The 19,511-nt window shown below is 41.1% G+C and overlaps 1 protein-coding gene across 2 annotated transcripts in view; it reads left to right on the forward strand.

Moving 5' to 3' along the window:
- cpne5a (copine Va) overlaps positions 1-19,511 on the forward strand; it is a 72,092-nt gene continuing 52,581 nt past the window's right edge. Inside the window, exons 1-3 of one of the 2 annotated variants that reach the window (XM_039801918.1) lie at positions 1-440; positions 12,151-12,191; positions 13,015-13,061. In XM_039801918.1, coding sequence (XP_039657852.1) covers positions 331-440; positions 12,151-12,191; positions 13,015-13,061 — 198 coding nt within the window. In that variant the 5' untranslated portion in view covers positions 1-330. The remainder of the gene's footprint in view (positions 441-12,150; positions 12,192-13,014; positions 13,062-19,511) is intronic. The other variant, XM_039801917.1, reaches the window with a different exon arrangement.

Genomic DNA, 19,511 nt, shown 5'->3' on the forward strand with positions numbered 1-19,511 from the left:
AATGCAGACAGGAGGGGTGGAGTTCACAGCTCTTACTTTTCAAACGCTGCTCTGGCAAAAGAGCTCATTCTTTGCCTGGTAAACAGCGGAGTGGGCTCTGATGCGTCCTGGCATGTGATCCCACTTTAGTTAAATCAATCGCCTCACTGCTGCAGCCTCCCAATAAACTTTCCATGCTGTTGCCCGTCCAATGGACAGCACTTAGGAGGTTTGTCTGGACCGTATCCGCTACTGCTCGCTCATCCGCTGCGCTCCGGCTCTCCGCCGTCGGCTCTCCAGGTTCATAGGGACTCACGCGGCTCGGGGAGCTGGCCCGGGTCTCCTGCACACATGGAGGGAGACGTTATGGACAAAGTGGAGGCCACGGCGACGGTCTGTGACTTTGACCCCATCAGTGGGAGCATCCCGGCCACCAAAGTGGAGATCACCGTGTCCTGCAGGTAAATCCACACTCCGCTGCTGATGCTGCTGCTGTGTCTGCGTGGTTTGGGGAGCTTCGCGCGCTATGGGAGCGTTTTGTTGTAAGAAGACAGGACGCTGTTTGTAATAAGTAACGTACCATTTAACATTTTGGTGCTGAAAAGAAAACATTTTAAAGAATAAAAAAAAAACTTTACAAAAGGTAATATTATATAGGTAAAATCCACGCAGAAATCCATGTTCTGCAGAAAAGACCCATTTAGGCCGGCATAAAATACGTCAGTGAAATATTTAAGACTTTTCGTTTAAATTGTAAATAAAAAATCTAACCGCACCTAATTTGCATTACACACAGTGATGTCCAGAATGTCGCTTAATCATAGTTAGTGAAATACACAACGTGTTGTAAGCCTGACAATCTCTAAACTTTTTACGCTTTTGCTTTTTTGTCCTGTTTATCGTAAAGCTGTCTATTTTACATATCTCCGTCAGAGTGATGGTGTGACCTACAGCACTGTGTGTGTTTTGCCACAGGAGATATCGACAGTTGTTGAGTTTGTTGGCGTGCCTGAGAGGTTTCCCATGAGGCAACTTGCCGTGTGTGAGGCTGTGTAACCGCTTGACAGTCTCCGAAAACGACACTAGTTTGTCACAGAAACGTGATCGCCCTTTTTAGGCTTTAACTGAATCTCTGATCCCCTCCCCCAAAAAACCCAAATACCACAAAGATGGCAAGTGCCTCGGCTGAATAGGGCGGGGCAGCGCTGGTTGCACGTAGAGGTATGTGCTGCTGCAACATATAGTGGCTTAATAGGGCAGTTTTAATTAATGTAGCCTATATCATGGAAATTGTTTTTAATTTGGGTTTTCAGGGTCTCCTTGTCGGTGCGTCATTTTGGCGTAATAAAGAGTGTTTAGCTCTTTGTAGCTTATGCTGCATCAGTATTATATGCATGTAAATTATATGTTCCCATATGCATTGCTGTTGAAAAACATCCCATAGAGATGTCAGATATATTAATGTATGTTAAGCCGAAGGCGAGACATTTATCAATCAACATCCGGCTGTCATTGTGTTAATTTACTCTCTCTCATCTGACTTCTTCTTGAAATCTGCATTCAGCCATTCAGTTATTTGGAGGGGAAACTGACTGACTGTCTTTCATGTTGAAAATGCATTCCATTTTAAAATTCTGAAATTGTTCAACAATCCCAACATTGCTGTTTCCATGTCACATTTCAAAAGAAATGTATTAACAATGTATAGAGTTGACAGGTTGTGAGGATGGCATAACTATGGGCAGAGCGGGGCTGTTCAGGAAGATTAACAGCGTTAAACCCTACAAAGGCCGACTGTAGCATCCTGTGTTTATGTAACCAAAATGATTTCATTTTGTGAAAAACTGAGGCAAGAGTAAGTGTACGTGTTTGTGTGTGTGTGTGTGTGTGTGTTGTGTGTGTGTGTGTGTGAGTGAGATTTATCCATTGTGGGGCATGTGTTGTGAGTAGCAGCTGGACTTGTGTTGTTTCCCTCTTGGTGCACATTTATGTTTTTTTTCTTCAGACCTTCATACTTTAAGCTGGGATCTGTGTTGATGCCCCCGGGCTCTGTCGATCTGCAGCTCCCTTGTCTGTCATTAATGTCTCTCCAAACAAAGACTTGCTCCAGGACACAGTTTGATAGAGAAGAAAAATTCATTCCTGCTTCCATTGGGCCTTGAAACAGTGTCTGCTTTAGATGCAAATACTTCAGGTCCTGTTTGTTCTTCTTTATGACTTGCTACAGTAGTTCTGAAGATTACTTCAAAGATCAAACACTGGACAGTTTAAAAGTTGAACACATATCAAATAAAACAGCCATGTATGAAGCCATTCTTCCCATGTATTAGTGTACACACTTATTAGTATAAAAGTGTGTATTTAGTCCATCCAATAGAAGCAAACAGAAACAATAGCTGTTATGTGGGTGAGAGGCACAGCCTCCACAACTCTGTGTAATTGATTTAGTGAGCCTGAAAGCTTCGAGATTGCAGCGCACATGGAATTGAATTGCGGCGTGCAGCCCTACAGGCATTCTCATAACCCTCTGCCAATATTACAGCAAGCCCCCTGACAAACTGGAGGGACTGAAGCAGACAACCCCTTATCAAAACAAGTGCATATCGCTATGATAGCACATTGTTTCCCGTTTATAGCTCTGATTGGTTTTGCTCACAGGTCAGCCAGTGAGCCGAGCCCAGAGCATCTGCTTCTTAGCTGCGAGGGCTACACTTCTACTCAGCAATAAGATGGCTCTTCAAACTCAAGGGTCCTCCAATCCTACATCTGCCTTACCGAACCCATGCCAACGAATACAGTTCAGTGGTTTAGGGCCAGTGGTCCCCTGGTGCTTTTAGATTCTTGATCCCACCTCTTACGTGGCAGTAATGAGTGTGTTTATTTGTTAATATTGAAGCAGCTCTTATGAATATTTTATAAGTTGTCTATGCGGTTTGCTACATCTTTATGAGCAAAGTAGTAAATGTGAAACGTGCTGGGTTGTAAAATGTGCCCTTTCTATATCTCAGCTTAGCAGACTGTCTCAGAGTTCCCATGTACAATGACTTAAGGGAAACTGGGGCTCCAGCTCTGCAGTTCCAATGTGAAGCACACTTTTGGTAATGAATGTCAGAAAAAATGTGCACACAGACAAAAATCACAAAGCCCCCACAGGCTTGACACATGGATCTTCATTTAATGAATAGATTTTTTTCTGTTTGTCTTTGGTTTATCCCAGTACTGGTCCATGGACAGGACCTTAGTAATGATTTGTAAATGCTCTGTTTAATGTATGCGCCTCTGTGACCAGATTGAGGGACCAGAGATGATAACCTTGACAAACCTAACAAAGGTTTACAACCCTTATCAGAACAGAGCGAGGGAAAGAGAATTTCTTACTCCTGATAGAGTCGTTTTTGGCATCTCATTTGTTAGAAAGTTACCATCCAGAGGAGATTGAATAGGGAAAAAAATAACAGAATGATTTGATGCAAAGCGCAGATTTCAATACTGTATCATCGTGAGTACATGAGATAGTCCAACAAAATTGCCAAGCACAAGGATATAGCTTGAATTTTTATTTCCCACCCACTTAAAAACATGTCAGCAGACGGCATATTATAGAGATGTATTGGTCCTTTGCATTGTGTCAAAACACACAGGTATGCTGTTAAAAGTTAAATTGGCTGACAAAGCCACCCTCCCTTCCACTGCGCTCAGCCTCCCATCTGAAAGCTTAAACATCAGACTTTATCAGCCCCCATTGCCTATTACATTAGGATGAAGATAGTCTTGCAATGCCAGACCTATCTCCACAGCGCTGTGTCAGCGCCGAGGTAGGGTCTGGCTACACTGCCCATCTATTCTCGGACAGAAGGGAAAATGCTCTGGCTTGTTTGTATTCCTTTAAACTAGTCACAACCATCCTGTGGGGTGCTAAGCCCTGATAGCAGAGATAGCTAGAGGGAAGGGACATCACGCCGGATGTCAGGTTTTATCCCTGTTGAGCCAGACTAGGATAAAGTCAATGCACCTTGTCCATCTCCTCCGGTTCTCTGCTGTTTCTTTGGTGCTCACTTTAACCATTCATTTGGTGTGATAGATTGGTGAGAGTAGCACTGCAGTCAATCAATGCACTCCGCTGGGGGGATCTAACTCAACCAGGCCACTCTTCTCTTGAGGGATTCATTACCTGCTGAAACACAAGAGGTCACATGACTGCCACCATTCGGTGAAAAATGCTTGCGAGGACATTTCTGTTCCCAGGGGTCAACTTTAAAATGTGACATGCTTCTTGATCTGAACTCTTCCTCAGGCAATCATTGCAGCAGAAGGGGGAAGCCTAATGAAATCATCAGGGTGATTAGGATGTGTGGTGTCGCTGCTCAATCTGTCAAAAACAATTGCCTGAGCAGAGCAATTGGGATTCAAGCTGTGTGAAAACCTTTTGTTTATTCAAATGCGTTGTTATGGCCTGTAACTCTGCTGTTGTTGCTGTGTTAATAGCTGTTGTAGCTGTTGATCTCATTCATTCTTGGTTACCCATTTAATCAATCTCTGTGACCTGTTTTTTTCTTGTTGAAACATCCTTTTGTTTTTCTCTGTCAGAAAGCAAGTTTGAATTGAACTAGTTTGCATTGTGCAAGAGCATAACATATTAATAAAGCATCTCTTTGAGTAAGAGAGAAATTTCAAGTTTTTACAGTTCTCTTTTCCTATCGTGTTCTGGGTTAAGACTGACCTGGGGCAAGCTTGTGTGTGTGTGTCTGTGTGTGTGCGTGCGGGTGTGTCTGTGTGTGTGTGTGCCTGTGTGTGAGAGAGAGAGAGAGTGATGTGTCACATCTGTTTTGGGGATTGAGACTAAGAGACATGAGGGTACCAAGAGGAGGCAGATTTTTTTATTCCAAATTGGGGATGTAAAGATTGCAGCAGGCAAGTCTCACAGGTCGTTGAAGCAGATGATTATGCATGAACCCCCGACACAGTGAAAATGAGTTTTGAACCCAGACACTTGGCTTGCGGTGGTGTCAGTGTTATTAATATATTCTCATTTGGGATATAGGACAGCAGAGGGGGATCCCATGGATTCAGTTGTGGTGCCCTGCCAGTGGTTTCTAACACTCCGCATGTTGCCTGTCATCTGAAAGTGTTGATTGGAATGACAGGAAAAGTCAAGAGGGTGGTGCAGCAATAAGAAATCAAAGCAGTCCCTCTTGGCTCAGAAGTATCAAGTTGCTTTAATCACTATTTTCAGAGAACCTCAAGGGTCAGCAGAGTATGTTAGTGGATTTCTGTATCAAGGGATATTTGACCTAACATCACAGCTTGCCTGGGAAATGTGCGAGCTGGTGGTGGGTTTGTACAAAATGCGACAGGTTTCTCTGTGAAGATTTCACCAGTGTGTGTGTGTGTGTGTTTGTGTGTGTGTGTGTATGTGTGTGTGGGTGGGTGGGCCAGATGACGGGGTACAAACTCCAACATCCCTGGTGTTCTGCAGTGATGGGTAGCCTACAGCAACAAGAGCAGATGCTGAAAGTTATAAGTGTGTGCGCGCTTTTGCCACAAAGCTGTGTATGTGGCTAAAACATTTGATAAGTACAAATACAATTAATTTGTACTGGATTATCAGTCAAAATGTGTGAATTGTACAAGATAAACTTAACTACAAGCTACAAAACAGTGAAATTAAAGGAGCGTTGTTGAGGCATTTTAAAAAACAACCAAGATGGCTGCAGCTGAATTTTCTGCTGTAGCGTCGGTATTGAATGAAGTGGACGATATATTTTCGCTAAAACTATCAACTGTGCTTTTCTTGAGAAGTTTAATGTACTTCCGACAGGATTTGGCAAACGTTTAATACACCAACTCATAATATACCAGCTCATCTCTGCAGGCTGTAGTAGTTTACATTTCTCTGTTGCTTAGATGTTATTTTTTTCCCACCCGCTTTGTGCCAAGTCCCGCAATTATGTGCTGTGATTGGCCATCTACATGGGCAGCCCTGGTCTCTGGTCGCTCAGCGCTACATCACGTTGATAACACGTTGATGACACGTTGATAATGCCCCTATTAAAATTAACTGAAATGAAAGGTTCTAGACTAATTTGCATTTGCCATTTGGTCTTGCGATGTGAGGCTAGGTTGGTTTATCTCAGGCTTATAGGAGTAACTTTCTGACAGATCTGTTGTAGCCTGGTTCCAGACCTCTGAATTGCCACCCACCTCTCTGATTTGTTTAGATGATTGAAATAGGTCTTGTGATGTGCTCAGTGACTGCTGTTTCTCCTAGTTAGGATGGAATTATTTTAGTTTCTCCACACACATAATACAGTTCTGTACAAGTTGTTGTAAGTCAATGTGGTCATACCTCTGAATACTTACAAACTTACTACGCTTATTATGTTTTCCCCTAGGCGGACTGCTTTAGCCTTGCAGATGGGTTAATGGGTTTTAACACTTTAAAGTTTCTTTAAATATAAAACGCTAGATTACATCACTTCCGTCAAACTTCACAGATCTGTTTTAACCGAACATTCTCTGATCCAGCTCAGCTAAAAACACAAAAAAAAAAAAATCCATCAGCATGATAGTGTGTCATTCACTACTGAGCCTGTTTGTAACCGTTAGGCTACTGACAACATTATATTCACTTCACTTTATATTCATCTGACTTTAGAAGTTTAGATAACACACTTGACTGTCCTGCTGCTACAGATGTGAAGTAACCACACACAGTTGCCTCGGTCATGGACTTACTATGGTCTCTGCAGAACGAATATAGGGGAAACACAATGGATATTTGGTGTTATTTTTGGCATTTGGCCTGGCGGGGGTTCCATTGGCCTGGCAGCCTACAAGACCTGTACAATTATAGGGGAAACACTGACCTGCTGTGTGCTGCTTTCATCTATCGAAGCTCAATATAAATCTTCCACCAGTTAGACAGCGAGCTGCATTTCTTTGTTTCCACCCTATATGGTATGCTCGCAGCTATCTCATCCCTCACTAACATCAATTAGTGTTATCCTCTGAGAGAGTTTCTGTGTATGCTTTATTATCATGAACACATTGATCCTGCTCTCTCCACTCCACACTTGACTGAATCCATGCAGAGCTTCCTTTCTCTATCTCCATTTAATGATCAGTAAATGTCATTTCAAAGCCAAAATATGTATGAGCTTAGACATGCCTTACTGTGCCTTATTGGGTTCCTAGTGTACAATTTAACGTGGTTTATGTCTCCAGTCTCTGAAGTATATAGTTAGTGTGTGCCTGCAAAGATATTTGCAGCTTTTTTTGTTTGTTTTTTTATAGATGGAGCATAGAGATGAAGGGAAATTGCCGTGAATTCACAGTAAGCTAAGTGCAAAGTGCTCTGCCAGGGTTATAACAGCCATAGAGTATCAGTGTGTGCATTTCCCTGGTTGGACATAAGTCACACACCAAAAGCCACTCCAAAACAGGGAGTCACGGCGTACGTGCATTCTCATTTATTATACTAGCAGTTTTATGACTGAGATTCTGTCACTGCTCGCGAGACGGCTGCCCAGGGAGTGCTCTGCTGCAGCTATTGTCGACCTGGAGAGATCCCAGGTTGAACAGAAACTAAATAATTAAACAGATGGAGGAGGAAGACACGTGCTGCCATTGCAGTGAAGGTCAGCAGATGGGTCTGTCACTAATAAAGGGACCAGATTGACCGTTGAATGAAATGGAGGGGAGTTTTTGAGATCCAGACAAAAGCAAAATTATTGTTTATCATCATCTGTCACTATTCAGGGGATTCAGTTATGCAATGCAGGCAGAGATCATTTACAATAATGAAATGCAGGAGTGCATACGATTTTGTTGTTTTGATTTGTTTGTTTTAATTTCAGCAGTAGTGCTCCTTAACTCCTGTATCTGATAATCTTTTGCACAAACTATATTGTAGATATTCCTTTTGAGGAATTACAAAAACAACCTCAAGGAAAACCCTCCAGTTTGGGGTCAGATTACCTCTGCAGCAGCATATATCTCCCCTGTTTGGTTCTTGGACCCTGTGACCCCCGAGAAACTGCGTTAGGGCACATTAGACAAAAAGAAGACCTACTGACCCCGTGGTGTGTGAGTGGAAAGAAAATTTCTGTCCTCAGTCATAAAAGAAAAAGCCATAGGGCAGCAGTGAAAGTGAAGTGACAGAGTAGGCTTGAAAATGCAAACCATCCTTCTTTTTCTCCCCCCAGCCATCTCCCATTGTCTCTAATGTAATATAGAGGCTTTTCTTCCTCTAACCCGGTCTGAGACTTGACTTTCATGCTTGCATTTGTCGTGTCCTTTTAAGAACCAATGAGGCGGCAGCTTATACCAAAATTTGCCAGCCAGATTCAAGACTATTTTAAACCACTTTCCACCGAATTAGATGCTATTTCTCCAAGGTGCCAATTATGATTTTGACAACTCTAAGAAGTGGAGGAGATTTAAGGGACTGCTGCAGTTTAATCAGCCATGTGGACCAAGGAGCTGCTAAAATATCTCCAGGGAACTGACCGAAGGGGAGCGTTTGCTACTAATATATTCTTTAAAATTAAAGTTCAGCAGAAAGCCATGTTTTAGAGGTCAAGTCTCCTTTACTCTTGGCCTGTAGTGGAAACGTTTCTCAATATTTTAGCCAAACAAAATACTTTTTTGACACATTTATACAGCCAGAGAGAGTTTGCAGATTTGGAGTACATGTGTTGGTTGGGTGATGCTAATTCACTGTTTGTAAATGTTACTGGTACTGCCTTACTTCTTAATTAAAGTGTGCATAACCAATAACTGCAAGCTTAATTCACTGATGAATAAACACATTACTTTGTTAGGGATGATAAGATAGAAAAAGAAAGTTATTAAAATGAAAGTGAAATTAAATATTATTTCTTGTTGTTTTGTTTGTTCAACATCTAATAATGCACTTCAGACTCTTGCTTTCACATGTGTTCACATATTAAATAGAGATGACTAGAGTGACTGGAGGAGATGGTTGCACTCAGTGTTAATGAAGGTGGTGAGAGCGAGGAAAAGGAAAAGTGGTGTTTGCCGTTTTCATTCACATTCACGTTTCAAGTGAGATGGTCATAGTGATCATAAAAGTGCTACAGTATGAAAGAAGGCTGATAGATGAAATGTGGTGTGAATGAAAAGTAGCTGGTTCTAATTACTTTTGTCCTACTTTCAATGAACTTTATCTTCCCCAACAAACTTGTTCTACATCAGCTTTCAGGATAATGATCTTCTCATATCCCACTGAGATTAGTAGAGAGAAGTTTGAAATAGACAGCGTTACTTCAGTGAAAGCAGACAGATTATCTGAGATGTTAAAGCCCATCCTGCGGCACCATTGTGTGTTCTCTGGCCATGTGCACAGTAAGAGGGATAATTAATTTGCATTTGTATATAATTCTGTATACTAATAATTTCTTCTTGGAATATAAATCTTCTGCAAGAGCGAAGTGACGTTCAGCAACTCTAATGAACGCTTGTTTTCTACAGTATATTGTGTAAACGGGAAATAGGATGTCATGTTTTCCCGCTATCCTTTTTCCATGTTGCACGTTCTTTTTTGCATCGAGAGATGGGATGAGGTGATGGACAAGCTAATTGTCGAAGGGTAATGGATGTCAGACGGTTACAGGTGGATACAAAGAGGCAGTTAGTCATGGATGGCTTAGCTGTTATTTCCAATGATAATTACACTGAAAATGTTCCAACTCTTGTCAGGTCAGCCCAAGGCTAATACCCAATGAAGCTGCATCTATTATTGCCCCACGTATCCCTGTGACAGAAGAGTTTGTGTCAAAGAATGCAGAATTACGTGTACATGAATGATACCCTGTTGCCTCTTGCTTGGAATCAGTCCTGAAATCTCATCTATATTCATTAAAATCCTGCTGTCCCCTCAAGGTATAAGGATTTTTCTGAACTGCATGCAAGTTATTTATTGACACTGCTCCCAATCAGTAAGCAGAAGCAAGACATATTTATTTGAGAGAGATTGAAACCATCTGAAAATTGTATCGCATCTAAAATGTTATTAAGTGGTTTATAGAAGGACTTTCTTATATTTCAAAAGTAAAATCTGCTTTGTTAGATCTTGTTCGGTGATGGAAGGAAATACTAGGGAAATACAAGGGAATGACTCCAGTTGTCATAGAAACTTCCCTGTGTCTCCCAAACAACGCACAAAATCTAAAAATGAAGATTGAATGAATAATATTAATGCTGATTGCGGCTCTTATCTTGAATGAGTCAATGCCAATCAGAGTGTCTGGCTGCTTGAAAAGGTGTTTGATGAGCTGTACTTTATTTTAGGGTTTAGAGGATTTAAGGTGTGGGAAATGCTGTTAGGTATCTTGACATGCAATAGCAGCAACAGTTTTCTTTGATTGTGGTTCAAACTGAATGGGAGCTAATCTGAATGAGTGTGACTTGCGTACCCATACTGCTGGATCTGACTGAGACTCATAACATTATAAACACATGGGGCACTCGATTGCAGGACGCTCCCATGGATACTACATAAGCTTTGAATGTAACCTTGCTCATGGGTGCATACTGATGGACCTGTTTGATGTAGTGGTAGTTCCATGTTGCTTTGAACAGTGAAATAAATCCTCATATGTACCCAGTGCTGTGGCTTCTTACTTTCTGCCCTGAGGCCAGAGTCACCAGGGCAAAAACACTCTGCAGTACTACTAAGCTTAGTAATGGAGCTTATTACGTCACACTTTCCTCTGTGTTATTATGGACATATAAGGAGAACTCCAAGAAAGCCCACAAGTCATTCTGATAAAAGTTGCTCATCTGGTGTTACACCGAAAACTAACGATTTTCAGAATCGATTAATCTGCAAATTAATTTTGTGATACATTTGTCAGTAAAATCAGCCGAAAGTGATGTCTTCAAATTATTAGCTTTGCCTGAGAAACAGTCCAAAATACAAATATATCCAGTTTACTATCCTGCAAGACAAAGAAATGCATAAAATCCTCACATCAGAGAAGCTGCGACCACAAAATGTTTGAAAAAAAAAATGACTTAAATGATTAATTCATTATCATAATAGTTGCCAATTGATTTTTTGTTGATCAGTTAATTGAATAATCGTTGCAGCTCTAATTCCTTCTCTGGTTGAGTAGGGTGACTCCCCGCACACATAAATGGCACAAAAATAATTTACTGATTTGACTCTTTAAGACTTTTGTAATTTGTATTGGACATGATGTCTCAAATGATATGTTGTATATGATAATTCAAAGAGTAATTTCTGAATGTGTGTCATTTTTCTTATTGTATTTCTGTTGTTTCTGGGGCCACTAGGACAGAATTTCTGCATACCTGGTGTTGTTGAACTGTCTTCCATCCTTTGCTGTACACAAGGGGGGGGGTCCATATAGCATATAAAAACTAAATCAATAAGAATCAAAGTAACTAAATCAACATTCAAAATCCAACAATGGATTCTATTAGGCTGCAGCAGCAAGTTTATTTGTCACTTCTGCTCTGTGCATCTATGCCATACAGTATATCTGTTAAGTTACCTTCACAAAAGAGGTTTTTCAGTGTTTTTTTTTATTTTATTTTTTTATTATACAACATTTTAAAAAAAACTAGTCCACATGTTAAATACAGCCATTGGCTAAGGAAGAAGTGCACATTTTGGAATTCTTTCAGATGGACAGTTTTAACGTTTCTGTTTTTTTCTGCTGAACTTCTATACTTACTGGAATGAAACAAATCTGGTGAATGTATGCCATGATTGCCTGTTTTTTATGTGTTTTTCTTATTACTATTTTTTTTTTATTTCCTCTAATTAGAGTAAATGTGCAGCTGCGAAGGTATGCAAACACTCTGATTGCTTTGAAGTGGCAAACTGTTTTAATAAGTAGTGCTCATGTTTTTACTGGTACCTGTGCCTCTGTGTCCTTTCACTGAATGTGCTTATTGTACTGCTCACTTCGCTTATGTGAAGTTAAGTGTGGTTGTGAATTACCTTGCAATTATCTTGTAGCTCTCTGCATATGGGATTTTTTTAATTATCAGAGGAAACATTTACATACATGTTCAAAATAGTGTGGAACTTCCCAACTGTTACACAGCAGTCTTATAATTCAGTGAAATTAATTAGACTTAACCCTAATTTTAATGCGTGACTGTTTCCTTCTCTTACAGGGATCTCCTGGACCGAGACACTTTCTCCAAATCTGACCCATGTAAGTTCTCAGCTTTTCACAATGCTAATTGCAGCTTAGCTTTTCCTTGCTCAGAATACGGTTCATTGACACCCCTCGTTTTGCGAAGCTTTACTTTTTACTTTTGCTAAGCTTAACTTTGATTCAGTTTACTGTGCTATTTCAAAGTGTTCCTTCAATAACTGCATATCATTTGCACAGTAATGTGACAACTTTTCCTCACTGAAGTACCTTAATGCATGCACGGTAGAAACGCCAGCCTTTGAATACGAATGGGTATCTTTTTGTGAGACACATGGGGAACCGCCATAAAGGCATTTTCTTTGATACTCCCTGAAGGATAGAGAATAGAGGAGACATTTATCATAATAGGGAGGAGGTTCAAGCCCTTTGTGTAAATAAGATACTGGAAAAATATCACACTCGCCCTATTTTGTATTCGCCTGAAGATGAACCCTGGGATATATGACAGGTCACGTTCACCAGCCTCAGCTTCATTTGAAGTCGCAAAATCAAATAGGAATGAGGAGAATCCTACTGTTAAGAAATTGTGTTTCGATTCCACGGCTTAAAATTGTGCTCCAGTAGGCTTCAATCTTGCTTTAGAGCTTTGTTCTTTGCATGTGGACATTATAGCCAGAATTTCATGCAGCGCAGCATCATCAAGCTTGGCACTTCATTATGCTGTCAGGGCGTGGCAGGATAATTAATGATGAATGTCAGCAAAGAAGGAACAAAACAAACACCATTCAACGTAGCGGGATGCTTGATTGAGATTGTTTAGTGACAATGTATTCCTCTTCTCTCTCTTTCCCCCCTTCGCTTCCACCTCCTCTCTTCTCAGTGGTGGTGTTGTACACGCAGGGCGTCGAGTCCAAACAGTGGAGAGAGGTAAGAGCTCATAGTCCCCTCTGTCAACACAACTCAATCACAACTGCCTCTTCTCCATGACAACCCGCTCTCTGTTTACAACCCCCCCTCCCCTTCCTCCCCTCCTCTCCCTCAAGGTAAACGCTGTGAGTGCCAATCATTTGCAATTGATTGACCCTGCGAATATCTGTACGCTAGTCAGCACTGTGTTAGCTATGACTGATTGGCTGATTAAGGTGGCAGCTACATGTATCAATAAAGATTTGCCTCTGCGTCAGAGTCTCCCCTGGCAGTTGGCCACTGGGCCTTAATTAGACCAGAGAGGCAGATAAAGAAGAGGAGGGCACAGATTGCAGCAAGATGAAGGATCCCTTTGGGATTAATATTTGACCGTGTATTCTCAATGGATGGACATATAGAAAAAAATTTAATAAATTACATCTCAAAGGGGAATACTTTTTTTACAAAAGCTAAAAGCCGCAGCCAAGTCAGAAATATACAACACAATTAATACAGTATATGCATGCTGCCTAAAAGGATGACAGCTACTTTAAGAGCTCAAAATATTTTGCTTTTGCTTTCACACTGAGTGCTGAGTTCATTGACTCCACAGAGGCCTTGGTGTCACGCTGGTGCACAATGATGTGACACAACAGATTAAAGAGTGGGAAACAAGATACAAAGCTTCCAGTTATAATTATAGTTTTAATGGCCCTCATTTATCAACCTAACGTATAAACCAGCGCAGATATGAGCGCAGAAATCATCTTACGACAGGCTTCACGTGTGATTCATGAAACGTTCGTATCACACCAATCACAGCGTAAGAATGGTCGTACATTGATAAATGCAGCAGCTGGAAATGATCGTTATTTAAATATCACGCTCCAATATATTCTCGGTTTTGAGGCCTCGCACCTACAAAGTACGACATGGCGAGACGTAATCCGGCTGAGAAGCGGCACTTTTCAGAGGTGGAGATTGAAACCCTGATCTCAGGTTCATTTGCACTAACGTGTATTATTTGGCAGCCTGAAAACTGGTATTAAAGGCTGTAGAAAGAATGCGGGATGAAAAGAGATCACTGACGCGGTCAACAGTGTTGCCGTAGTAAATCAGAATCCAGCTGAAGTTTAGCCTATTTAATTTATACATCCTTGACACATTCTCTATAGTCCTAATAGTAATATACAGGCTTCTATTGCAATCTCTTAGGCCTACATGTAGGTGCACTGTCTTTTATTTTACTCGTGTTTTTTTTCATGAGTCAGAATGAGGCAACAGCTGAGGGAGAGTGCGTGTCCTCCGCCCTCCGTGCTGGACCACCACCCCTGTCTCCTGACAGCAAAGGGGCTGGAAAAACAAGCCGAAATAACTCAGTCAATGGCAGAAATAAATCATTCACGACAGAGAAATGAAAACCTGAAGGGTAACACTTTACAATAAGGTACACAAAAAAATAGGTAGTTAACTGTTTTTGAAAGGGTAAATACTGTTTTTCAGAAGGGTAGTTACCCTTTTTCAGAAGGGTAACGAATGATTATTTACCCTTTTTAAGAAGGGTAGTTACCCTTTTTCAGAAGGGTAACGAATGATTAGTTACCCTTTTCCAGAAGGGTAGTTACCCTTTTATGTAACAAATGATTAGTTACCCTTTTTCAGAAGGGTAGTTACCCTTTTTCAGAAGGGTAACGAATGATTATTTACCCTTTTTCAAAAGGGTAGTTACCCTTTTTCAGAAGGGTAACGAATGATTATTTACCCTTTTTCAAAAGGGTAGTTACCCTTTTTCAGAAGGGTAACGAATGATTAGTTACCCTTTTTCAGAAGGGTAGTTACCCTTTTATGTAACAAATGATTAGTTACCCTTTTTCAGAAGGGTAGTTACCCTTTTTCAGAAGGGTAACAAATGATTAGTTACCTTTTTTCAGAAGGGTACTTACCCCTTTTCAGAAGGGTAGTTACCCTTTTTCAGAAGGGTAGTTACCCTTCTGAAAAATCATTCGTTACCCTTCTGAAAAAGCGTAACTACCCTTCTGAAAAAGCGTAACTACCCTTTTGAAAAAGGGTAACTAATCATTCGCTACCATTCTAATAAAGGGTAACTACCCTTCTGAAAAACAGTAACTACCCTTTCAAAAACAGTAACTACCTATTTTTCTGTGTACCTTATTGTAAAGTGTTACCGGCTACCTTTTAAAAGCGAGGAATAATATCCTGTCTCCTTCGTATAGCCCCCAGTTGGGGCTGTGCTGGACACTCTCTGGACATCGGGTCATCTGGCTCCATCACTACATTTATGGCACCCAGTTTTCCTGCGAGATGTTGTACAGAACCCCACAGGCTAAAACAATGTTGCAGACTTTTTCTGCCGTGTATAGGGTCCCCCCCGCTGATGCAAGCCATCTGCCCTTAAACAATTCGATGGAGCGCTCCACCGTGGCACGTGCGCGTACGTGTGCACTGTTGTACCGGCGCATAGAGGTCTTCTAAAAGAGCCAGATCTGCCATTGCTGATAAGTGATCAACTGATGATAAATCGACTGATCCTGATAAACTGATTATATGCTGCACCGCAAGTCCACACTGACTCGAAAACTTGCATACACGCGTTCAGACTAGACGTGAGATTTTATCGCAGCCTATGCTCACGTTCAAATTGATAAATGCCGAGCTTTGCGTAGGAATCGGCGTACGCCCATCCTACGCCTGTTTTAGGTCGTACACACGTTTCATAAATGAGGGCCAGTGTGTTTGGTGTTGGTGGACTCTTAAAAAAGAAAAACGGATTAAAACAGATTGCTGTGAGACAGTGCAGGTTGATAACATGGATTTTTAACATAGATGACAGGCATTTAATCTCGCCTTTAAGGCATGCTACACACACACACACACACACACACACACACACACACACACACACACACACACACACACACACACACACACACACACTGTAAGGTAAATATGAAGCTACAGCCAGGAAATTATTATCCTAGCTCAGAGAAAAGACTGAAACAGCTAGCCTGGCTGTTCACAGGTAACGTTAGGGCTGAAACGATTTCTTGAGTAACTCGAATAATTCGATTACTAAAAATCCTTGATGCGAAATTCATTGCCTCGAAGCTTCATTTAAACAATGACAACTAACATTGTATACATAGACTGTTAATGTACAGTCTATGGTTGTATACCTCTGTGTTTCCGCACGGATGATTATTACTGTTGCACAATGGGCTGACGCTGCTGTTGACACCAAGGGGATAAGCTTCGCTTCAGAACTCGAACCTCCTATGGCGCCATTTTGATGCTACAAAACGATCACCTCCCGTTAGCATTCCACTGACTGCCATTCATTTTGACGTCACTTTGACAGCAAATAACTTTACATCTGAAACTTTTAAAGACTCTATTTGTCCGTTGTTTATTTCTAAAGAAACATGACAACGTATCAAAGGCTCCATTACCTTGTACCTCATGTTATGGCTCTGTGGCGGACGTTTTTGTAAAAATAGGCTAACGATTGTGTCGTAACCAAGCTACTTACTGTCGCATGGTAGAGGAATTACCGTATAGTACAGGAGAAGCTTGCAGGCAGTTTCGACTTACATGAGCTTTTTTGTTTTAATTACTAATGTTAACTAGCATTTTAGTTAGCAATAATTAGCCTGTGCCCATGTTATCTCCTTACATATACCTACGCTCTCTGTCTCTGTAAGATTCGGAATGATTGAGATTTCTCTTGGCACAGCTACCAGAAGACTTACAACTTTCAGACACGTTGCTCACGTCACATTTACGTCGTCTCTCTCAGTTGGAGGCTGCGCAGTAACGCTCAGCGCCACCGGAAAAGTGCTTCTAATATCCTTCACTGGTCTCCGTCCAGAGCAACGGGATCTGTTGGTCCAGTTTATATACTGTCTATGGTTGACACATGACGTGAAGACTGACGGCGCAGAATACAAAAAGAGCAAAAATTGTGAGGGGCAAAGAGAAGAGACAGGTGGAGAAAACGGCGGAAGGTTTGGGATCATTTTAAGCTACAAAACCCCCCGAAAACTCTGGACAGTGTGTCATGGTGTAAACAAGTTACACAAGGTAACATTAACATCTGCGAATGGTGGCGAAAAAGATTTACATTTAGACCACCAAAATGTACTTTGGCCAGCTAATGTAGAAGCAGGGTGGCCCATGCCGCCAGTGCTTAAAAACTTTAGCGTCTATTCCTGTTATCGTTTAAAACTCAAACAGCTGATCTGCAAGTACAACTACACACACAGAAAGTGTATCTGGGTTCACAAGACAGTGTTACTAACATTTACACCTCTTGAGAATTGTTTTCCTAATAACCATTTTAGTGTCAACCTATTTGGGGTCGTCGGTATGGTGGTTTATTGTCTGTGTTATCCCGTCTTGTGTGTGTTATGTGTCATTTCTACTAACCTGATTGCATGATACATTTCCCAGCAGAGACCGTTAAGATGAATGATTGAACGATGGATTGGTTGGATGTTCGATCGATTGTTTAAATGATTTGCTGATTAACTAAGTGTTTCAGTGCTTTATTTTATTCACTCGGAGCAAATATTACTTGAACTTTGTGTCTAATTTTTGCTCATGTGTCTTTCAAGAGTGGTCAGCTGGCCTTGGCTCATAGTAAAGCAAACCTTGGTGCTGGTAGCAGCAACACAGTGATATTCTTTTAGTAAAGCCAGAGAATAGTTTTACTGATTAACATGCAAATGTAAACAAGCATCAAACGCAGTGTTCAGGGGGAAAGAGCCTCCTACACCTGTCACCTCTTGCTACACTGCCCCGCCTCAAGCTTACAAACTGTGGGTGCAGCCCTGAACGTCTTTTCCAATACGAGATTCAGTTTTATTTTTAGTGCAGATGAGAGCTGGCTTTGTGAGCAGTAAAGTCAACCTGTGCAGTATTGATAAAGCTAAGCGCCTCTTTTGCCCCTCTGTCATTCAATGAGCTTTTGGTTCTCCAAATATGGTTGGTTCGGAGCAGCTTTCACTCTGCCACCAACCATCTGTAATCCAATTACTCTTCTGTGGGACAAACTCCCCCATCGGCTGCAAGTCAATCCCATTCATCCATCAAGAGAAGAATATGTAAACAAATGTATAAATAGAGTTTTGATTCCAGTAGGATTGCTCCATCAGCTACTCTTGAGACCTGTACCCTCGTTGACTAATCTTTGTCAGCATTCATAGTTGAATAAATAAAACTGTAGCTGCAGCCCATCATTCTGTTACCACATGACTTAATGTCTTAATCTTTAACTTCCTCATCTGTGGAATGGAAAAAAGCCCAGGATAAGTATAAAGAAACTATTTGCCTCACGAGATAGTGGTGGATTAGCACTCCCAAATATGGAATTGTATAACATTAAGATTAACAAATTAGCAAAACATTGGGGAAACTGTGACTCTAATCCTGGGTGGGTAAAGATGGAAGAGGTGCTCGCACACCCATCTAGTGTTGTGGAACTATTGTCACAGAAGAATACAGAAACCCAGAAAGTGGGGGGTAACCTCATCCTGAAACATTCTCAGTGGGCATGGGCAAGAGCACATAAGATTTTGCAGATTTCACAATATAAACAAAGCTATTCCTCAGTATGGAATAATCCCTCGATCTGTATCAGGAAAAAAGTGTTTTTGTGGCAAACATGGTTGGCAAAGGGGATACTTGTTGTTAAAGATCTGTACAGAGAACACTCATTTACGTCATTTGAGGACCTTAAAGAAAAATCACCTTTGTCAGTTAAATTAAAACTGACAAAGGTGATTTTTGGAGATATTTGCAGTTGAGAAGTAGCATGGGATCTGTTTATGGACTGAGAAGGGAACAAGGAGAGAAAAATGTGGTTCAAGAGTTCCTAAATTATCCAAGCATTCTACATTCTGCCTCGGTATTTTATAACAAAATGTCAGGTACCCAAACCAAACTATGTGAAGGCTTGAGACTAATATGGCAAAAAGATTTTGGTAAGGATATTGATGAAGGCTTATGGCAGGACATTATCTCAAATGTAGGAAGGGCTACAAGGGATGCCAGAAATAAATTCATCCATTATGAAATTGTGCATATATACTATTTTACACCTAATAAGTTGTCTAAAATGGGCTTAACCCAGGACAATAAATGCTGTAAATGTAAGAAAGAGGTGGGTACTTTTCTCCATGCCTTATGGGATTGTCCCACGGTAAGGCCCTTATGGGAGGCAGTGTTAAAAGGTGTTTGTAGGTGGCTCAGACAACCCATGCCGGAATCCCCACAATTATGCCTGTTAGGGGATAGGTCCCTCATGCCCCCAGGCCTTGCTAAAGCAGAAGCTGGACTGATTTTAACAGGTTTTATTGTAGCTGCCAGGCTCATTTTGCGTAACTGGAAGAGTCCAAATAGACCAGACATTACGGACTGGCTTAAACTTATGACAGAAATAGCGGCCTTTGAACT

The sequence above is a fragment of the Perca fluviatilis genome, chromosome 5, assembly GCF_010015445.1.
Source record: "Perca fluviatilis chromosome 5, GENO_Pfluv_1.0, whole genome shotgun sequence".
NCBI lineage: Eukaryota > Metazoa > Chordata > Actinopteri > Perciformes > Percidae > Perca > Perca fluviatilis.